The sequence below is a fragment of the Rhipicephalus microplus genome, chromosome 9 (assembly GCF_043290135.1).
Source record: "Rhipicephalus microplus isolate Deutch F79 chromosome 9, USDA_Rmic, whole genome shotgun sequence".
NCBI lineage: Eukaryota > Metazoa > Arthropoda > Arachnida > Ixodida > Ixodidae > Rhipicephalus > Rhipicephalus microplus.
The window spans coordinates 62,804,571-62,826,781 of record NC_134708.1 but is presented as its reverse complement, the minus strand read 5'-3'; the positions used below and the strand labels follow the sequence as shown (position 1 = coordinate 62,826,781).

General features: G+C 46.3%; 1 protein-coding gene across 1 annotated transcript; it reads left to right on the top strand.

The window, feature by feature from the left end:
• Positions 1-6,147: 6,147 nt before the first annotated feature.
• LOC142771353 (uncharacterized) lies at positions 6,148-21,980 on the top strand. The gene is made up of 2 exons (XM_075872830.1): positions 6,148-6,338; positions 19,612-21,980. Exon 2 carries the CDS (start codon positions 19,948-19,950, stop codon positions 21,433-21,435), a length of 1,488 nt encoding a protein of 495 aa, XP_075728945.1. The 5' UTR covers positions 6,148-6,338; positions 19,612-19,947; the 3' UTR covers positions 21,436-21,980.
• The last annotated feature ends 231 nt before the right edge of the window (positions 21,981-22,211 follow it).

Below are 22,211 nucleotides of genomic sequence, written 5' to 3'. Positions count from 1 at the left end.
TATATGATGAAGTATTTTTTTCATTTCAATATATTGTGATCATAGAAATGTTTTGTGTAGTTTACTGCCTAAATTGTGGGTGCTTCTTGTGGTATTGTTTCTTTTTTAACTGTAGTATGGCCATTTTCTTAACTTCAGGGCATTCAGTTAGTATTGTTTGTTGTTCGACAGTGTTTTATGTAAAAATCATGTGCCTGATACTTTTTTGGCTATTTTTATGTTTATGTAAAGGTTTTTGGCTACTTTTTTGTTTGATATTTTTTACAGCTGCCACTTGTTTGGCATATTATATATATATATATATATATATATATATATATATATATATATATATATATATATATATATATATATATATATATATATAGTTGGTCTCTTGGGCCCCAGTCCAGCAGTTTGGTTACAGCTTTTGACATTACAGTTTGATTTTGTGATCACCTAAAGATGAAGACGCCATTTTGAAACTCAGGTGTACGTAGGAGCGGCGTTTTCACAAGTGCAAAAACGTAAAATGACACTGCATGAAGTAAAACAATTGTGAATATGTCATTGGTGTGTGCTGCGTCTACTTATAAACAACATCCCGCAGAAAATAAAGTGATGTTTTTTTAATATCTTCACGTATGTTTAAAATACGGACGCGATTCTTGGACCATATCCTTCAGCGGTTACACAGGTCGAGTTTGACTCGCTAGCGTTCCCTAATCGCCAAGAAAAGTTCGCAAGTATGACACTTACACAAACGCACAAACACAAAAACAAACACACAAACACACACACAATGCACAGTGAGCGTAGGAATCTTATCAAGGAACGCAGAGGAACTTGTATCAGTCGTCCCACGGCGCGCGTAGCGAGATTCACTGCGCCATTTTCAATTGACTTCACTGGAGCAGCAAATGGCAATCTCAGCCGGTGGCATTTGCACATCGAATGCGCTTTCCGAACTGATGCAAGCGCGGCGTGTCTCCCCGACATGACCTTGACAAAAATTGAACAAGTGAAAGATGATGAGTGGGTGAAGCAGTGGAATCGTCTGGTGTAATCACGAATCGCCCATCACATTGACTGCTCATGCATGCGAATGAGTGATAAAGCGGTGTACTATTATATTCATTGTAATTGCCATAAATGATACGTTGTGTTCAGTTGTCAATTTGCTTTTTCCTTCATCATGACTTCTTTGTGGTATCAGATCTAGGCTGAATTTCGCAAAGGAAAGGTCTGTAATGGTTCCCCTGGTGGTTGTGGGTTGTTTGCAGTCATATAAAATCCACCGTAGAGCATATCGAGACGTGATATACTCCACAAGGCAGTCGATGTCCATTATCATCATGGCCATTAGCGTTATCGTCATGACGTTTAGATGGTACCTTTAGTATGCTGTGCCAATATTTCACAAAAAAATGTGTGGTCTGGAACGCGCTTGTTGTTCATAAGCGTCATAGTCTTTGAGGTACAATGCCGGACAGGTCTGTGATCCTAAGGAATTTCGCTACTATATAAAATATGGCTGACCATATCTGTCATAGGAATTGGTATATACGACAAAAGTGAAAACAGTGTTCACAGAAGTAGTGTTTTCAGTAGTGATTATCAGAGTTTGTACTATGTCTGTTGATTTTGGGCATCTATGACACTTTTTCGACGTGAGTGCACCTATGTTGACGCTTAGTGGCACATGTTCATCACGTCGGCTAACGCACATGATTTATGGTTTAATCTTCGGGATAGCTGCGCCCGTGTTGTTTGCCTCTTTTTCTTGTGTCCGTGTACGTGTTTGCGCAAAGAAGTCATGAATGAGTACCAACTCGCCCAACTTTCAGTACTGTTGGGATAGCTGGAGTTTCCAGCGTGTACCTGAACACATCGTATCAGGAAAGATGCGCAAAGATGGCATCAACAAGCTGATATTAAATGCTGGTAGATATGTACTTCTTCAGCGCGGTCAGTGAATCCCGAATTATAAGGTAACTTACGCTTTTACACATACATATTCCACCACACTGCGCGTCAGAAATACGGACGGTAGAGGTTTGTTGCTTGAGCCGCGAACGCGCAGGCGTACCACGTACAGCTGGCTTCTACTTCGCTCCACCGAGGCGCGACATGCGCCCGTCGACATCGTTGCCATTCTGCACCCTCCAGCAGTTTTATAAGTTGGTGCTACCGCACTCGAAGTTGTCGGCAGCGAAATACCGTTGGTCGTACGTGTAAACTGGACTACTGCAAGAACGAGCCGTCAAAAGCTAAAGCGAAGCAAAAGGCAAAGAACATGACCACGTCCTTGACGACTCCCGTGCAAGCGCGAAGAGTTTTTTGCTGCTATCGAGATGCTTTAACCATGGCCTCCGAGATGGTCCGCCGGCGTGCAATCTCGGACGCCATGTTATAAGTGCGTTCTTAACTGGCATGTGCGATCTACTGATTTCTCTTCGATTTGTGTGATTTCGGCTTCCCAAGGAAATATAATAGTATGTAGTCGAACAGAGCCAAACAATTCATAGGCTCAACGACGTTCGCAGATGTTTCTCGTGTATTTTTGTAACGAAATAACTCGCGCAGAAAATAAAGCGTTTCAAAATCAACGAAAATCAATCAGCAGCTGACTCACCATATATTCTTCTGCAACAGATGCACTATTTCATTGCATTATATGTGATATATATCAACAAAGTCCTCGTGCAACAACATGATGGCCCGTATGGATTTTGGTTAACTATAACAATAATCTCCGTAGATCGCGTGAGAGGCAATGCTCATAACTTCTGTTCTTGTCCCACAATGTTGTGCATCCTAATAATTAGCAGCAACCAGCACCATACATGCGAATCAGCCAGGCAAGGGACGCTGTACACTCGCTGCATTCGCAACGACTACAACGGTTTTCTTGTGTGTCTTCATTAAGATTAGTCTGCGGTACACAACGCAGTGACGCATTTGGTGTTAAGTTTTTTTTTTTTTTAAAGAAAGTGTACTTTTTCTCAAATTACATTACGCAGGCTGTACTCATTTTCCAGCATATTGGCTTTGGATGCGTGTAGCGGTCCTCGAGTTTCGAGGGCAGAGTACACGCACAGAGAAGGATACGCAGAGTGTTAATAGACAGTTATGGTTTAGCGTTAGCGTGATAGCGTAGGTTATGGGAATGGCATTACTGTGCAGCAAACGTGCATTGTGGGCAGTGTCTTATAGTTTAAGCGGGATAGCGTTTACGTGCCCCAGCAGAGATGGTGGCGTCACATATTAGATGATTAATAAATTAAGTAGTGAGAATGAAAAGAAAACGAGAAAGTTTGCCTACGCCACCGCGCGAAGCATTGTGAGAAGCCTATTTTAGCGATAATAAAAGTAAATAAATATAAACCACGCACCAAACGCGTGGTTTATATTTATTTATAAATGTTGCCGATTTGTTTACATCAATCTTGTAGTTAGGCCTAGACGCGTTCGAAATGAGAAGCTATCTCAAAAACTCCGCCAACTTAACCGTAGTACGCGGTTATCGGAGCTAACTGGAGGCAAGCGATGCCACTTGGAATAGTCGTTTGCTGCGAACACGGTGAATATTTCAACAACTACGCCAAAATCACTTCGAAGCGGGTGTCCCAGATCATCGCCATGTTTACGTACACTACGTACACCTACGCTACCACGGTAACGTGACATCCGAAAAATACCATGCGTGCGGGAAGCGGTATGGGTGATGTACGTATCTGCGCATGCGCACTTCGATTCCGGTATCAAGGTACATCAGTTAACCCGGTAAGCCCGGTATACTATAATCCTTTAATAACGCCATAGATGTCTCGTGTACGGCTTCTCTGGTTTTGCTTTTTTTCCAGACATTCAAAAACAAAACAAGAGAAGCCCTACATTGAAGAGTTTTCTATTTAGGCCATACTATACAACAGGACTTGAAAATTAATCGTCTCCTTATTTACCTTGTTATTTACGCCAACACTGAAGGATTTGGGCAACTTGGTCAGCTTGCATTTTGTGCGGCGCAAGGGTGGAGCCATGGCTTACGTGTCTCGTTTACTAAGCCTAAGTATAACTGCGTTAGTTAAGTCTTAATTCTGTCCAATCAATATTCGATAAATTAGCCAGGGCTCAACTAATATGAAACAGAGTAGTCGTGCCTGAATTGACGAAATTTCAATTTCCTCGTCCAAAATTATAGCGGGTGCAATTTACAAGGCCCTGATCAGGGTGGCACTAATTATCATAACCATAATTACCACGATACTAATAAACACTATATTATTGTGCTAGTTACCATTTAGGCCTGCGTTTAACCAGTGCGCTGCCAATTATTGTTGCGTTCATAAGCGTCGTCTTGTGCTGTCTTAGTTTCACACTGTTTCATGAGCACATTATTATTAAGTTTGGGCAAAATCTGCTCGGCCCGAGCAGCGCTTGACTTGATTCTTACTTGATTTCATACCGCCCAGCCATGCTCGGGGAGCTAGCAGACGATCAAGATGAGAAGGGCATGCTCCAACTGAGATATGCTCTAGTATGTGCACTGTCGTCCTTTATGAAAAAAAACACCCGAGCGCGTCCCTGCAGTGGCTGCGCAGCAACATCAGCCGATGGCTCAAGAAAGCACGTCCGGTTTTGGCGGTACCACCCGTTATCCCACCTGAGTGGCAGTGTTATGTAGCAGCGCTTGTTCAACGACAATTACTCGTTAGATTTTTTGCCATTAGACGACGCCATAGGTCGACGTGCTTTCTTGTGGTGTCGGTTGACGGTGCTCAGGTAGCCGCCGCTGAGCACATGTCACGCGCTCGCGTGTTCCCTTTCATAAAGGAGGCAGTGCACACACGCCGACCACGAGGATTATACACGTGACCTTTGTGATTAGCTAAGGCCGAAATGTTGTAAGATGCTAGACCGTAACTAATCTAAGAGGCCATGGCACAAATCATTCTGAAAGATAATGAATATATACATTAGAAGGTCGAACGATTTAAACAGATGCTGCCTCTAAAAAACGCTGTACCAAGACGTTTCTAACACTTTACTTGTATGGGTGCACTTCGAGGCCTCACTGGAATGACAAACAAATCAAAGAAGGTGCCTCTGGTTTGAAGACACAACCCAAATTTGTCGACACTTCAATTGCAACTAATGGAACGCAGCGTGTGCTGAGGGCTTGATAGGACCTTTTCACTGTTGACACATTCAAAAGGGGGTGTCGCCGGAGCTCGGAAAGATTCCGAGTTCCGCCTAAATCGCGCCGTTCTGCAGAGTGCGCCTGCAAGGAGGGAAGCCAACGGGCTTATCCAGGCTGTGCACAAGCACCCGGCTTGATTTGACTCGTTGGAGTATCATAACATGCTGACGAGTTTCTCCTAAAGTTTTTTGCTTAACAGTGATGCTCGCTTACATGCTGCTAAGCTAAATCCGGCCCTGTGTTGGCAGTTCTGTCATACGCAAAGTAGCGGGTAGAAAAAGGAAAACGGCCGAAGAAAGCGTCTTTTTGGTAAAGCAATTACTAATTAGGAGTGCAGTGAAATGTGCACTTACTTTTCAGTGTCACGAGCACTCCCTATTAATATTTGCTTTCCATTCATCGCGAATGCTGGACACGATTTCCCTGCAGAGGCTGAGCTGCGTTCCCGAAACGGGCTGCAGAAATAGCGTCTTTTCTTCAGGGCACGTTCGCACCCAGTGCGGATCCGGAAAGCGCACGCGGATTATCCGCAAAAGCGGAATCTCCGCGGCCACTTCTCGAGATCGCCCCCGGACCAATTTTTTCAGCGTAGAAAGGTTGGCCGTAGTCAATCAGCGCCCGAGACGCGTGCGCGCCGTATCGCGTAGTGCCGCAAGATGGCGACACGTTTACCGTGGATTGCCTCGTGGAGCAGGCAGCGCGATTGGTCTGAACAGGCACTCGCGAAACTACCTCAGCTTCGAAAATTCACTTGCCCGTTCGCGTGTTCTGCCCTCGTTGTGAATGCGCCTTTAACGTTCACTGACGGGGAAAAAGTGAAGAATAGTGAAGACAGACAGCTATTTATGCTATAGCAACTATAGTCCGCAATGCTATCTTTTGAGCATCTTCTCGTCATCTCAAGCATCGCGCCCCTCTAATCTCCGCCCCCTTTCTTTTCTGATTAAGATTCCAGACTCCCAACACGCGCTGAACTCGCATGATCTCGATCAAGGAAGCATCATCTCTTTTGAAGTTTGACACAGTCACGGCTGCTACCAAAGCACTTCCGTCGGTGGTCCATTCTCATTCGTGGTTTGTGCTTGATACACAGCGGCTTCAAAGCCTTGTTGCACCGGGAAACCTCGGTGACTGTTGCCTGAAAAGCCCGCAATAGGTGAGTGTGAAACTTGGCACTGATTTCAAATTGTGTTTTGCATCGTTTTGAGCGCTAAGGCCGTCTTCTTATGCTAAAGGTTAATTGGAGAATAATGTAACACAGATCCGACGCATTGTGGGAACCCTCGGCAAGCGATTAGGTCACTTTGCCAAACTGTATGACATGTAGGCAAGCGTTTTAGTACGGGTCAACATATTTGTGAAAATTCAACACCATGTGCATAACGTCCACTACACTATGACGCTTCGAAGTTACGTTTGATATACCTTAGTTGCAACATGGACTTGTGTGGGTGGACCAATGGATGGGGCCGCACCCCTATGATCGGACAGCGACTCGCGTTACCAAGCCGCAACTTGTAATGCAGGACTAAGTCTACGTCATAAAGGGCTAAATTATACGACGGCCTCGATTTCAGGCACGAGTGAGGTAAATTCATTGAGATTGCGTCTAATTTCACATTCCCTAAGTCTAATTGGTCTTAGAAATTTATCCCGACTCCCTCGGTCTCTAGGACAACTTCAGTTTTATTGAAATTGAATGTCTCTCAGTGGCCTCGGATGCCTTTGTGCCAATCAGGACTAATTTATTAATGTCATTGAATATGGTGGGCCTGAGGGCAATGTGCAAGCTGGTTCGTTGACGTGTTCATGTCACACCGAGAAAGGTGCGACGATATTACCAAGACACGTGTGCGCTGCAGTTGCGGGCCTATTGACTGAACGTTTTCTTATTTTTTATATTGCAACATAAGGCCACGAAATGTTGAATGCACCAACCTAACTGCATGTTTCCATGCACATGCATTCGTCAAATATAGCACACTTTGTTCAGTTGTTCAAGATACGAAAGGGTAAGGTTAACAGCCGACTATTGCGGCACCGAAACGCATCCTTAAATTTGCTTCATAGCTCTCTGGGTCACATGAGTACACGTATTTGCAACGTTTCCGCTGTGGTGGCGCCACGGTACGGCAGCCACCGAAAGCTGGAATTTGTTAACCAATCGGAGGCCTGCTCTTAACCGTCGATAACCTCCGACACTCCATGCGCATGCGTCAGGTGAAATTAGTGGATCGGGTAGATGCAACCGCGAGGAATCGTAGTGCTTCAGTCATCGGTTGATGGTATACTATACAGCATGGGTTTCGATATAGCGTTCCGTGAAGGATATCTTGGGGCCAAAACGAGTGAAGGGATGAAAGATTTAGACAAGAAAATGTGCATTGAATTTGGCGCTCAAGCAGCTCACGCCGTATCCGCACGTGGGGTGTCTGCGGATATCGAAAGACCCACGTGTTGGCAGCACTGAAGATTCGTTATTCATAGTGCACGCCATACAACGGAAGATTTGTGGACCCGTGGTGAAAGAACGCGCTGATCTTCGGTAAATGATGCTCCTCGGCGTTCCAACTAGTTCAAATCATAGTTTCCTAAATATACACTAGAGGGAACTCTGGCGCTAGTTTCTGTGGCAGCTGCAGCAAATGACGCTTCAGCAAGCATGGGTATTATGAGTCACATGAAATTGGCTAGTCTTCGTACTTCACGTTCGTTCTGGCTTCGCGTGGATTGAAGCTGCTTTGTCACGAAACAACTATCGGCAATTGTTCGGCACTTACGCTTCACCATTCCATCTTTTAGGCTCACCACTTCAAATCGGGTAACGAAGCGGAAAACGGTTTATTCTTTCCTTCGAAACAAAACCACAATGCAGCAATAAACAAGTGTATGCGCTGCCCACAAGCACGAATACTAGGCTAATCTATGGCATACACAAATTCCCATGGTTGCTGAACGATTGCAGTGCTACAGTCTTTTCTAGTTAATTTTAGGAAACTCTACGGTTCAAGCGACGTTAACAGACATCCCTATGCTCTAATCGTCGCTCATGGTGCTTCGGCGATGGCGGTGCACAGTTTGACTACACGGTGATTTGACGCTTTCATATGGAAGCAAGATGCAAGAAAAATATATGTATGCAACGAATGCTTGGATTGCGCGTAAGAAGAATCACTTGATAACTGTGGGCTGTATACACGAGCTTCTATTCTTATCTTTCCGACAGGCATACACGTGTTTAAATGGCAGTTTCACTGTGCGACTGCATACTTGTAAAGTAGAACAGGCGTGTCTACACCCGTCTGCAGAATACGTCGGCGTGTGAAAGCGACCGAAATCTGATGAAACTGCATCGCCGTGCCATCTGACGTGGTGAGTGTGCATGCGCGTCTTTTCATTTTCCCATATCTGTTTCCTCGCTTGCGGCGGACCGAGTGATTACATGTATCCTTTTGCGCTATGCGCATCGCTATCTTTCTTGGATCCGCGACCCGCTCAATTCGACGAGGGCGCGGTGAAGTGTGTGGTATAACTGTGGTTTTAGCGGACCAAGAAACACAAGACATGTGCTTTTGCCAAACTGAAATATTTATTTATTGATTGATTGATATGTGGAGTTCAACGTCCCGAAACCACCATATGATTATGATAGACGCCGTAGTAGAGGGCTCCCAAAATTTCGACCACCTGGGTTCTTTAACGTGAAAGATTTATTGCAAAGAGAAGAATATACCTGCGGGCGATCAATATCAACGCATGCGTGTGAAGGCAAAAAAATATCCAAGCATAGGAACCTAAGAACAGTCAAACACGCACGCTTTGATATTGATTGCCTACATATATTTTATACGTATTTTTCTCTTTCCAATAAATTAATTAGTGGCGAGAAAGCACTTAGCCTGTGACCCTACCAACGAAGCATACGTAAACACCGATACCAGAACTGCGAAATTACTACCGCGTCAAACGCTGCTTTGCGTTGTCTTTGAAGGGGCTCTGAAACAGTTTATCACGTGACATTGGAATAAACTCTCCGGAAGAGCTTAGTGTCTCACGAAATAAACAGCGCAAAAAATTTAAAAAATACGTATATTCAGTGCGAGTGGAGTTACAAAGATTCGTCGCATGCTGCAATTGCATTCCATCTTCTCTCGTTCCGACGAAAGCGCTGGAAGCTAAGCCGGGAGGGATGGTAGGCGCAAAGAAAAACATCACACGTGCTTCGTGACCTTGAGTACTTTTTCTGTTTTTTCTCCGAATGCGTGTCTTTCTCGGTGTGATCGTGCGCGCACGCGTGGACAGGTTGCGGCCTCCCGCGGCAATTTCTGTATTGACCGAGCACGCCATGTTCAAATGAGCCAATGGCCTAGAGATGGGTTACTACCAGTGATTTTTGGGCTTATTCCGTGATTTCTCGAGAGAAGAGAAAGCAATGTTTAGCTGACTTTGATAATTTATTGTGAATTCTAGGCCTTGTGCAGCGTTGTTATATTCGGCTGGCGGCCCCGCTGCGGTGGTGTATTGGCTAAGCTACTCGGCTGCTGACCCGCCGGTCACGGGATCGAATCCCGGCTGTGGCGGCTGCATTTCCAATGGAGGCGGAAATGCTTTAGGTCAATGTGCTCAGATTTGGGTGCACGTTAACCTCAGGTGGTCGAAATTTCTGGAGCCCTCCACTACGGCGTCTCTCATAATCATATGGTGGTTTTGGGACGTTAAACCCATAGAGTTTCCCAATTTATACACTAGATGGAACTCTGGCGCTAGTGAATAAGGGAGCTGCTATGCACAGCGCTTCAGCGAGCATGGGAACGGTGGGTAGTACACACATCTGTCTAAACTTCGTACTTCAGGCCTGCTCTTGGCTCTGTGTGTGTTCGTGTGGCTTGAAGCTGTTTTCACACGAAACAAAAATCAGCAAATGTTTAGCGATTGCGCTTCACCACCCTATTTTTTTAACTACCTTTCCAAATTGGGTCACGAAGTTCAAAAGGGTTGAACCTTTCTTTCAAAACGAAATCGAAACACAGCAATAAACGAAGCCGCAAGTACGATTCGCCACCTTCAAGTACGAAGACTAGGCACATGTGTGTACTACCCATCATTCCCAAGGTCGCTGAACGATCGCAGCGCCAAAGTGCCCTCTAGTTGATATTGAGAAACTCTATGGTTAAAGCCCACATGTAATCAATATTTGGCTCGCGTGTTGTAGGGAGCCTCTACTACCGATCGGCCACGCTTTCTGACCATGCTCAAAAAGTGTTGCAGAGCCCCTTTAAAGCGAGGAACGCACATTTCGTCACCACTGTGTCCCCGTCGAATTGAGCGCGTCACGGATTGAATAAGAACGCGACGCATAGCACGAAACGCTATATGTAATCACGTAGTGCCATTCAAGCGAGACGAAAAGTATGGATGCTTAAACAAAGGGAAGCCCATGCACACTCACCACAACAGGTGGTGCGGCGATGCAGTTTTAACTAGAGTAACTGTATATGGCACCTTATAGGGACCAAATACAGTTACTGTAGTTTTACCTAACAGGTCGCTCTCGTCACTCGCGCGTTCCGACTTTATTTTAGGACGGGTGAACGTCCGGGCTTTGGTTGCGTGGTCATTCTATAACATTTATAACCTAGCTATATTTTATACTAGTAGCATGCTTACAGCAATGACATTATCGTAATGCGCATGCGCAATGCACTATAGGCCGTATTGTTTACGTATACGCACGCTATTTTTCAGGTTTAGCTTTACGCGTTGATTTGATTGATTTGTGAGGTTTAACGTCCCAAAACCACGATATGATTATGAGAGACGCCGTAGTGGAGGGCTCCGGAAATTTTGACCACCTGGTGTTCTTTAATGTGCACCCAAATCTGAGCACACGGGCCTACAACATTTCCGCCTCCATGGGAAATGCAGCCGCCGCAGCCGGGATTCGAACCCGCGCTTTGCGGGTCAGCAGCCGAGTACCTTAGCCACTAGACCACCGCGGCGGGGCTTAGCTTTACGTGTGGTCGTGGCTTACGTATAGTGTACATAAACTTTCGCGGCTTGTTTCGGACACCCATTTCGAACTGAAATCGCTGTCACTGTTGAAGGATGCAGTGAATTCGTTCGCAGGCAATGACTGTGTTAATTGGCTTCACTTGCTTTCAGGCAGCATCGTCGACCAAGTATTTTGCAAGACTTCTTAGATTTTTTTTAGATCGCGCCCGATTTCGACTTTTCCGGCCTAAGAATTATCATTATCATCATCATTATAATCAGCCTGACTACGTCCCCTGCAGGACAAAGGCCTCTCTCTTGTTCCGCCAGTCAACTCGATCGTGTGCTTGCTGCGGCCAATTTATACCGGCAAACTCCTTAATCTCATCTGCCCACCTAAGCTTCTGTTTCCCCCTAACCCGCTTGCCTTCTCTGGGAATCCAGCCAGTTACCCTTAACGACCAGTGGTTATCCTGTCTACGCGCTGCATGCCCGGCCCACTTCCATTTCTTCTTCTTGATCTCAGCTGTTATATCCTTAACTCCCGTTTGTTCCCTAATCCACTCTGCTCTTTTCTTGTCTCTTAAGGTTACACGTACCATTTTTCTTTCCATTGCTCACTGCGTCGTCCTCAATTTAAGCTGAACCCTCTTTGTAAGTCTCCAGACTTCTGCTCCGTAGCTAAGTACTGGCAAGATACAGCTGTTATATACCTTCCTTTTGAGGGATAGTGGCAATCTACCTGTCATAATTTGAGAGTGCTTACCGATTGTGCTCCACCCCATTCTTATTCTTCTTGTTACTTCAATCTCGTGGTTAAGCTCTGCGGTTATTACCTGCCCTAAGTAGACATAGTCTTTTACAACTTCAAGTGCACTATTACCTATCTCGAAGCGCTGCTCCTTTCTGAGGTTGTTGTACAATACTTTCGTTTTCTGCAGATTAATTTTAAGACCCACCTTTCTGCTCTCCTTGTCTAACTCCGTAATCATGAGTTGCAATTCGTCCCCTGAGTTACTCAGCAATGCAATGTCATCAGCGAAGCGCTGGTTACTAAGGTACTCTCCATTAACTCTTATCCCTGTTCCCATTCTAGGTTTCTGAAAACCTCCTGTAAGCACGCGGTAAATAGCATTGGGGAGATTGTGTCCCCCTGCCTTACACCCTTCTTGATTGATGTTCTGTTGCTTTCTTTATGAAGCACTGTAGTAGCAGTTAATCCCCTGTAGATTTGTTCCAGAATGTTTATACATACTTCATCTACGCCCTGATTCCGCAGTGTCTGCATAACGGCTGATATTTCTACTGAATCAAACGCCTTCTCGTAATCTATGAAGACTATGTATAGTGGTCGGTTATACTCTGAGCATTTCTCTATTACCTGATTGATAGTATGAATGTGGTCAATTGTTGAGTAGCCTGTTCGAAATCCTGCTTGTTCCTTTGGTTGATTGAATTTTAATGTTTTCTTTACTCTGTTAGCAATTACCTTTGTAAATAGCTTGTATACTACAAAGAGCAAGCTAATCGGCCTGTAATTCTTCAAGTCCTTGTCACCTCCTTTTTTATGTATTAAGATGATGTTAGCTGTCTTCCAAGACTCTGGTACTCTTCCCGTCAGGAGACAACTCGTAAACAGGGTGGCTAGTTTTTCTAACACAATCTATCCTCCATCTTTCAGCAGATCTGATGTTACCTGATCCTCCCCAGCAGCTTTGCATGCTCTCCAAGGCTTTTCTGACTTCTTCTATCATTACTGGTGGGGTGTCATCTGGGTTACTGCTAGTTCTTATAGTATTAAGGTCGTGGCTGTCTCGGCTACTGTACAGATCTCTGTAAAACTCCTCCGCTATTTTAACTATCCTATTCATATTGGTAGTTATTTTGCCTTCTTTGTAGCTTAGTGCATACATCCGACTTTTGGCTATTCCAAGTTTCCTCTTCACTGCTTTGACGCTTCCTCCGTTTTTCAGAGCGTATTCAATTCTCTCCATGTTATACCTTCATACATCGCATACCTTACGCCTATTAATCAACTTCGAAAGTTCTGCCAGTTCTATTTTGTCTGTTGTACTTGAGACTTTCATCATTTGGCGCTTCTTAATTAGGTTCTTCGTTTCCTGGGAAAGCTTGCCAGTGTCCTGTCTAACTACCCTGCCTCCAACTTCCACTGCACACTCCGTAATGACACTCGTCAGATTATCATTCATTGTATCTACGCGTGCAAGAATTATATACGCGTGCAAATACGTCGGCGGTATGTAGTTTGTCAGTTTCGCTGCATGGTTCATTTTTATTTGCTGTTATTACTGAGAAGTACTGACATTTCTGTATGCGAGTCAGGAGAGCATTCTCTCGATATCGTCTTTTCACTATTTCTGGCTCTCCGCTACATGGGGTCATGGTCAAAGTTCAAAACGTAAACGCTAGCCCGCTGTAAAATAGAAGGCGCTGTTCCCAACTTTCGGAGCATGGTAGCGCTGTATGATTTTCCCCCGCTATCGCGCTAACGCTAAACCATAACCGATGTGAAGGAATAAGTGAGAACCAGGAGACAAAGCCCTTGCTGCGGGCCGGATGTTCTTTCGTTTTCGTTCTCCCCCTGCAAGGGCGCTATCATCTTACACTCGGCCATTACTGTGATGTACCATGACCAGCATACCGAAATTGTCTCTGGCGGGCGGCGTATGAATGTTCCGCGGGGATTTGTTCTTTGTACGCCCCGAATCGTCTTGTCGAGCGTCCGAACTTTACGGAGTGGTGGCACTGGCTTTATCGAGGTGGTTGCTACAGGTCTCCGTTGCACTTTGACTTTCCTTGGCTCGCTTCCAAACATTCAGGGTGCCGACGTTGCGTGTGTGGCGGTGGTCGACCTCTCCCATGCAGCGACATCATGTCAGCTGGCGACCATGAATCTTGCAGCAGGCATTGGCTGGATCGCGAAGAAAACGGGGCATTTGGCAAGTCAAGATGAAGATGCCAGAACAGCTCCAGGGCAACAAATCGTATCGACCTTTTTCCTCGTTGTGTCTTTCCAACGTAATTCCCAAAGGTGGTTTACTTCGAATTGTAGTCACCACGAGGACCGTGAGATCTCTTCTATTTTTCATCATTGTCTCACAGCTACGGAAGCACTCCTTGTGGCACGTTGAATGTGGGATTCGTCGTGGGCGTCTTCGCTAAATATGGCCTGTCAACGAAATATCCAATTAGAAAGAAGGTAACATTACTGCACTTGTTTCTGAGCAAAACGGTGGTGCATTGCAGATGGTTCACACGTACTCCAGTGGGTCGGCGAGCACGGATTGGAGTTAAGAGTTACAAGTGGGTGCCAGTACTGCGCCTTCTTTAAGTACGACCGCAGCCAACACCTGTACTTGTCTTTTGTGATGACTAATATGCGATTTGCTCTTCCAACAGTTCCGGATCAGGAGTGGTCTCAAAATTCTTTACCGATGTAAGGACGTCTGATACAGGCGCATATCAGACGTCAGCGTATTAAGATTCTACGGCACCCCGAGTTATAGGGGAAATTCCTTCCCCCTGATGCACGTTGCGACATGATTCCTGCACTTATTTGCTTTCGTGTATTGACAAGTCCACAAAGTGGTCTAGCTCCGCGATGGCTGAGACCATGGGACAGTTGCTCGTACTTCTCCGTGTCTTAGCAGTTTCGGCGTGTCATCAATAGGAACTACTGAAGAGTCCGCACTTTTCATCTTTGCGAGATCTTTTCGAAGTTGTGTGGGGATTCGCACCACTGCGTATAATACTTCGTTCAATTACATCGTCGCGAGACTACATCATCTGAAAGCAGCACTCGCCTCCTAGCCATACGCTGAAGAATAGGTATTCCCCGTGCCCATCGTGGCTCTCGGCCTTCGACCGTAGCTCCGACCAAAACTTGCCTGCTCTGTAGCCGAGATCGACGTTTTATTGGCTGCACACTCCGTTTGCTGGCTGAGGTTGTAAACCCCTGCCCCACCGTGGTGGGCTAAGGTGCTAGGCTGCTGACCCGCCGGTCGCGGGATCGAATCCCGGCCGCAGCGGTGGCATTTTCGAAGAAGGCGAAAATGCAGTAGGCCCATTGGCTCAAGTTTAGGTGCACGTTAAAGGACCGCAGGTGGTCAAAATTTTCGGAGCCCTACACTTCGGCGTCTCTCATAATCATAAGGAGGTTTTGGGATGTTAAACTCGACATATCAATCAATAGATGGAGATGGCGAACCCCTCTTCTTAATATTCGCCTACTGTTTCAGATCCATTTTCTTGCGTCTAGCGCCTCTAGATCTCCATGCAAAACCTGCGCACATCAATAACTTCTGCGCTCACGACGACTAAGCACGACATTTTTCTGCCATCAATACTACAGACATCTTCCAATGTTTTTGTTTCTGTTGATTTGTCTTGGCAAGCTCTTCGGCCAGGATTATAGTGGTCACCACCTTTCGGAACATCGTTTTGCCATCATGCGCAATGGGCGTGAAGACACGTACAAGTATTAATTAAATGGATCAAGCCACCACGCACTATGAACAGCTCCGTTTGACCACCTCTTGAAGGGCCCATGGCCATTTCGAGCTTCAGAGAGCTACAATGTGGAACAAAAAAATGTATGTTTCGGAATAGACGTCCTAATTTCAGCCATGCTTGAGAGAACAACGCCACATTTCTGAAAGCCCCACGTCCGATCCCCTTCGGAAAGTGCCCCTGCACAATATGTGGGAAAGCTGTCTTGAAAGGAATCCTTTTTGAAGGAAGCAACAAACGTTGCTGTTTGAAAACAGGAACGCTTGCTGGTGTTTCGTTATACACTCCATCTCCTTCTCCCCTCGTTCGGGCCTTCTTCGCAGTCACTGCTCTTGTTGGAGCAAACTTCGTGAATGCGGCAGCTGAGATCAGCTTCATGTCAATGTCATCAGTCACGACACGTAGCCCTCTATTTGGCACGTTCTCTTGAAACTTAATGTAAAATACCTCCTAAGCTATAATTTCTGTTCAAGGTTCAGTATATGGTGCACGCAGGTTCCCGGATATCTATCCTACAGGCGAAGTCTTGTGTCCGTGTCCTTTTAAAGATCTAGTAAACAACCCCGAGGTAATAAAATTGTTATGAAGAGAAATATGCCCACTTTTGCTTGACGAACACGATGACGCCAAAATGTTTCGACTGGGTGCTATATGATAAGGAAGTTACAGGGGTCTTCTTTTCTTCTGCGTATGTGATCTCCGTAAGTGAGCCCCGTAACTGTCTGCATCAGAGTGCGATACCTCAACAGTAGCTCACGAGGGATGGGGGTAAAGAGGAATGAAAAGGATTTGAACGTCTGCTGCCGCAGGTTTCTTGTGTTCGGAGGCCTCGCTATCCTTTCCGACAACGGGGAAGGTAAAGGCGTAACCCGTCGTCGTAACTCCGCCCACTTTGGCAACGTGAAACGACGTCAGCGAAACGTCATTGGCACACAGCCCACTGTCGAACAGGGCATACCCGACATGAGCACGGTATATGGCGGTGCGGTGAGAAGACGCAGTTCCCGGTAGAGGAGCTCGTCTTCCCTAGCGGTGAAGTAGCAAGACGCCTCTTTATTTCCGTGGCCTCCGAGATGGCGGGCCCGTAACTGAAAATCATGCCGCGTGCCTACAATCTCAGAGGCCATGTTATGTTGGAGGCTTTTGCGCTTCTTCCAGAAGTCTTGGGCTCTACAAAACAGCAGAAGGCAGCACAGGAAAATAAAGATGAGGACCGTGTGGCCGAAACAGCATCACCACAGAAACGAGGCCCTGTTTAGGGCAAAGCACCAATAGAACAGCTCAATGGTACCTAAAGATGTCCATACAGGCCAAGCTATCATGACTGTGCACGTACGAGGAAGATTCGTTAGGTGAAGGAAACAGAAGCGGGATATTTTTTCGACATGGAGAGACTGCTCTGTACAGCGCTTTAGTATTCGGGAAATGTGATCGCCGCGGTCTACGCTACGATTTGGCGAGCCGGCGCCCGTTTACTGGCCCTTTAAAGATACTATCTACCACTATTCGCTGCTTATATGTTTTGTGTCGCAATGGACCCTTTTCAGAAATACGCCACCTGACTGTGAGCTTTTCGTCAGTTTCGCTTTGCAAGGAGCGTGGGTTAGCTAGCGCCATCATGCGGGCATAGAAGCAGAGTCGTCAAATGCATGAGTGCTGTGATATTTGTGTTGGCGGCTTGTTCTCCGTATCATCCACAACAATCGCACTGCTTTCTAGCTTGAACCAGCTCCTAGTACTCTCCGATAAACTTTCTGAGCTGCTTCAGCTGCACAGTGAGAAATATTTTGTACCCATCAACGAGTTGGACGAGCTGTTTGGCTTGTTATGACTGGCAATGCATGAATCCGGCCTGCAAGAGCCTCTCATTGGCTTGCCCTCCCAACGCAGACCGTGTCGTGAAGAAACGCAAGAGGTGTCTGCGTGCGCTGCAAGAAACGTGCATCAGTGTCGCTGGGACACAGAGCCGGCGTTGTCTGCTGCAGTGCGCTCGCAATAGCGGTAGACTAGTTCGCGTCTGTGGCGCTAGGGGCGCCCTTTTTTGAGAAGGGCCTATAAAAATCGCATCAAGTGAAGTGTCTAGCCAGAGAGCAGTTTCTCCAGAAAGTTTGTAGAAGTATTTAAAACGGAATTCTTCGATCTGTGCTCACTGTTCTTCTATCGGTGGAAGGAATGCCCATAGCACTGATCGGTGGAGGGGATGACGATATCACTGTCAAAGAAAGTCGACAACTGAATTATTATGTGCTTTTGCAGGCGTTTTGTTTATCAAGAAAACAGATACCGTAGCGTATAGTTTATGGCACGCGCACACTTTGTTGTTCTTATGAGAGGGGAGGAGGGACGCCATGCTCGCGTTCCTCCGCCATGTGCAGGCAGGCATGCAGGCAAGCGAAGACACCACCAGCTTCGCCACCAGGTGCCTCTTCGAACACGTCAGCAAAAAAAAAAGCCAGAAGTTATTTTCTGGCGGAATCTAGAGCGACCTCAAGCTTTCGTGAAACAATTTCAACTTATACATGTTTGTTTTTAAGCAAAAGAGCCGGTCTGCCGGGATTCCTAGTCCTATGCAAGTAGATTGACCATATATATTGCTGTTTAGTGATGCTGGCGGCCGTTTATATTCAACTTTCAACATCTCATTAGAATTGTAATTCTTTGTTTATTTGACAAAAACATGCCTGCTGCCACCGATGTGATGAAATTTCTCATCATTCGCGCCACAATCAGAACAATGTTTCCGCGCGGGGCACAGTTCCTTTAAAAAAGAACCCACGTGTACTGATACTTCCTACTGAGCATTGAAGTCCCCTAAAAACGTCGTAATGACGTCACAAATCGCAGAACCTTTCATGCCATCGTGGCGTCACATGATGGCATCATCATTTCGAGCGTCGATTGGTCAGAAGTGGGCGCACTACTCACGAAGCGCACTACCATATTAGGTGCAAAAAGATTCACTGGAGAGATACGAGTTTCGCCACGTCACTCCAATCTACGAGCTGAATAGATTCGGCTTAAACATTACGTTCCCACCCAACTACACGCTGTGTAGATGAGTAGGAAAGGCATGGTTCAACCGCACATTAGATATACCACCAGCACCGTGCTTCTTAATAACGCCCAAAAAAGCAGAGACGGAAAGGTACCCGCCAGCTACACTGGTCACCACCATACATCTAGTAGAATGGCTCCGTGACGTATTCCTGTTACGGAAATGGGTCAGCGAATTGAGCCGATCGGATGGTAAAAAAAAAACCCGATAAAAACTCCCTTTGAAGGGAATTGAACCTATCCCCTTACGAAGAGCAGTGGTAGCTGGTGTGCGCTGCACTGCCCTAGATTCAACCTGATGTATCTGGACACGCCTTTTATGTTTTACAGCTTCCACTCACAGTGCTCTTCGTTCACGAGCTAGTGTCACCATCTGGAAGTAGTAGGGGGAAGTAATTCGTTGCCTCCTCGATTACTCCTGCAATACTCTGTTGCTATGGCCGTCGCATTCAGCGCTCTGCTAAAGTGTAATTTTGTCAAAGTCCTATTTAGGCGAGAGCTCTAGCTCAAGCCTCGCCTATGGCAGCTATACTTCTAAAAAATGGGTTTTTGAATATCGCCTTGCCTGAAAAATCGCAGCTGTATATGGGGCCCACAAGGCGTGCGTCGCGTCATATTAAGCGGTGTGATCTTCGCCAAACACCAGTAGGCATCGTGCAAACTCTCGTATATAGATGTACAGTATCTGTTCAACTAAGTCTGAATACGCGTATCACCGTCGTGTCATGCCAATTGCTAGAAGGGATTAACAGAGTGTTTTATTAACTTATACTGACCAGTTACGTTAACTTTCTGTCATTCCGAGCGAAATATTTTACTACAAATGTTTCTCTTTCTGTTTTTTTCACTTATAGGCTTCATCCACCCTGAAACTTGTTGAAGTAGGCCACTCTCAAGACTATTCTAAACTGCAGTGTCAGTTACTAGGACCCCAGCAATTGCAGAGGACCCTCACCACCCACCAATTCTTCCACTCATTGGTTCACGATAACTGCGCACCATAAGGCCCACAATGATGGGAGATGATATCCAGAACTAACCCACGGCTGAAAGTTTAAAGTGACCACAGGAGGAATATCACGGCCTATAAATATCCCCCTCTCTTGCTGCCCGATTACAGCAAAGACGGTACAATTATTTCCTGTAAGTTGGCGCAGCGTTCAACGTCACAATACTACTGTTACGTCAACATGGCCGGTGCAGGTACTACTCACTTCGACACAAACGAAGTCGAAAAGCTGTTCGAGTGGGGTTTAGGACTAGAATGGATAGGACGCGAGACACATTGGCAGACAAGCACGTATATGAAACACGGAGCTGACCTCTGTTATGCCAGTATTTCGGAGACGGACGCTCCAGTGCTTCGGCGAATGTTGAACATAGGGCCCCCCATCAGAGAGCTTTTTATACTCTCGATTTCCATGGCTGATTTCGAAGTTGTTTTCGACGGGCTTGGGGAATTTTCTTGTTTGAAAAAAGTCTGCGTCTCTGTTGACTGCGAAAACAATAATATCGGAACAACACTCTCAGGGGCATTTAGAATTAGAAGCCTGCACACGCTGGAGTTAAGCTGTCATAACACCGGGACCGGATTCGCTAGAGCAGTCGCTGACTTCATCCGACAGAACAAGACGTTGAGGAACTTATACTTGAGAAACTACTGTGGTGGCGACGAAGGGGTCGCAGTTATCATCGAAGCCCTGGCAGTAAACGACACGCTCAGGAGGTTCAGACTACGAGAGATGGAGTTATCCTCAGACACCTTCATTGTCTTTGCGGAGATGCTCGCAACCAACTTGACGCTGCAGCTTGTGAACCTCAATGACGTGTGTCCCGTGGAGAAGGACAAAGTACGCTGGCTTTTGGCACATAAATGGCACGCTCTTGTATTCGAAAGGCTCGAGATTGTTTGGCCCGAGCAGCTTTTGCCGGAGCTCATTGTGTTAATCCGAGAAGGTGCATGCCCTCCACAACTCTCTATCAGCATCACCTCCTCGGTCGACAAAAAAATTTTGTGGGAGCTTTTTCTGGCCGTGGGCGTGCAGAAGAAGCTCGAAAAGCTTAGTTTCGTTTCCGTCAACCTTGATGACTCATTCAGTGAGCTTGCGGAAGGCATCGCCTCCTCAGTGAAATATACGAGAACATTACGGCGAATTGAGAACCGCAAGCATATAGATATCTGGGAAGAGCCTCAGCTTCTCGTCGTCTTGGATGCCTTGAAGAAGAACAGTTCCGTCATTGCGCTCCTCACGTCCGTGCACTTGGTGACGCCCGAAATCGCGGCGTCCCTCTCGGAACTCTTTGAAGTGAACAACACGCTGATTTCCGTGGAACTATGTGACTGTGCCGGCGTTCTCTCCACAAACGAGCTGGAAACGATCCTACGTGGTTTGAAGACTAACTACACCCTGAACAAGCTCTGGATTTCCGAGGAGGCTGATGAACCCGAGGAAATGAGAGAGGTGGATGAGATACTGGCGAGGAACATTCACCTCAAGAACCAGGCGGCAGAGTTCGTGATGTCGGGCGCTCACAGGAGCGACAAGGAAGGCGCCGATGCTCTTAAGAAAGTGCGCTTAAGCGCTGCACTCGTTGAGAGGGTGAAGCAGCTCACTGGCATGACGACAGAGGCTGTGTTACGCGAAATACAGTCAATCTTAGCACGCTTACGTTTGTGAGTACGACTCTTGTGGTTACCTCCAGCGTTTTCAGTGTGACGAAAAAATACGCGACAGCTGTCTTGACATTTTTGCCACCAATATTTACAGAAACATGAAGTGTACGACTTCATACAACGTGGTCAGTAGTGCGTGCGCACCTGTATACAATGCACTCGGGACATTCACGCGGGAACAGAGTCTTTGGCTTGAGGGAGCAACAGTTTGGCCTCCTTTGATAAAAAGACTAAGTGACGACGTCCGCAAGTACAATTTACCATGGCAATGTTTCTTCTAGGCGTTTTTGCGGATTATTGTAATGGCAATAGATCGGTGTTGATGGGGCGATTTGAGTATCACGCAAAACGTGCATGCTTGATGTGGTGTTTTGATAAGACGACCGTGCTTCACCTATGCGCCCTTTTAACTTTGACGCTTGAGCGCACACGTTTGCGGAAATGTCTGCGTATGCTTCCTGGGATTGTGAATTTCGTGCTGCGTCAAATAATAAATTCAGGAACTGTGGGCTGAGCCCTTAGTTTAAGGCTCCATTGACTCGTGACACAGCAAGTTGCGCGAGTCAATGTCTACCCCACCACTGAAGATTTGGAGACGACCCTACTCAGTAGCTCCGCATAGCACACTCTGGTTCAGCGTGCTCGGGTGGCTGCATCGACTAATGACGTCCCGGACTACGGATTTCGACCAGCCTGATGATGATAAAGGCTATATGGCACTACCAGTTTCAATAAAGGCCTTTTATTCCTCCTCCTTCTCCTTCTTTGATATTCGGGCGC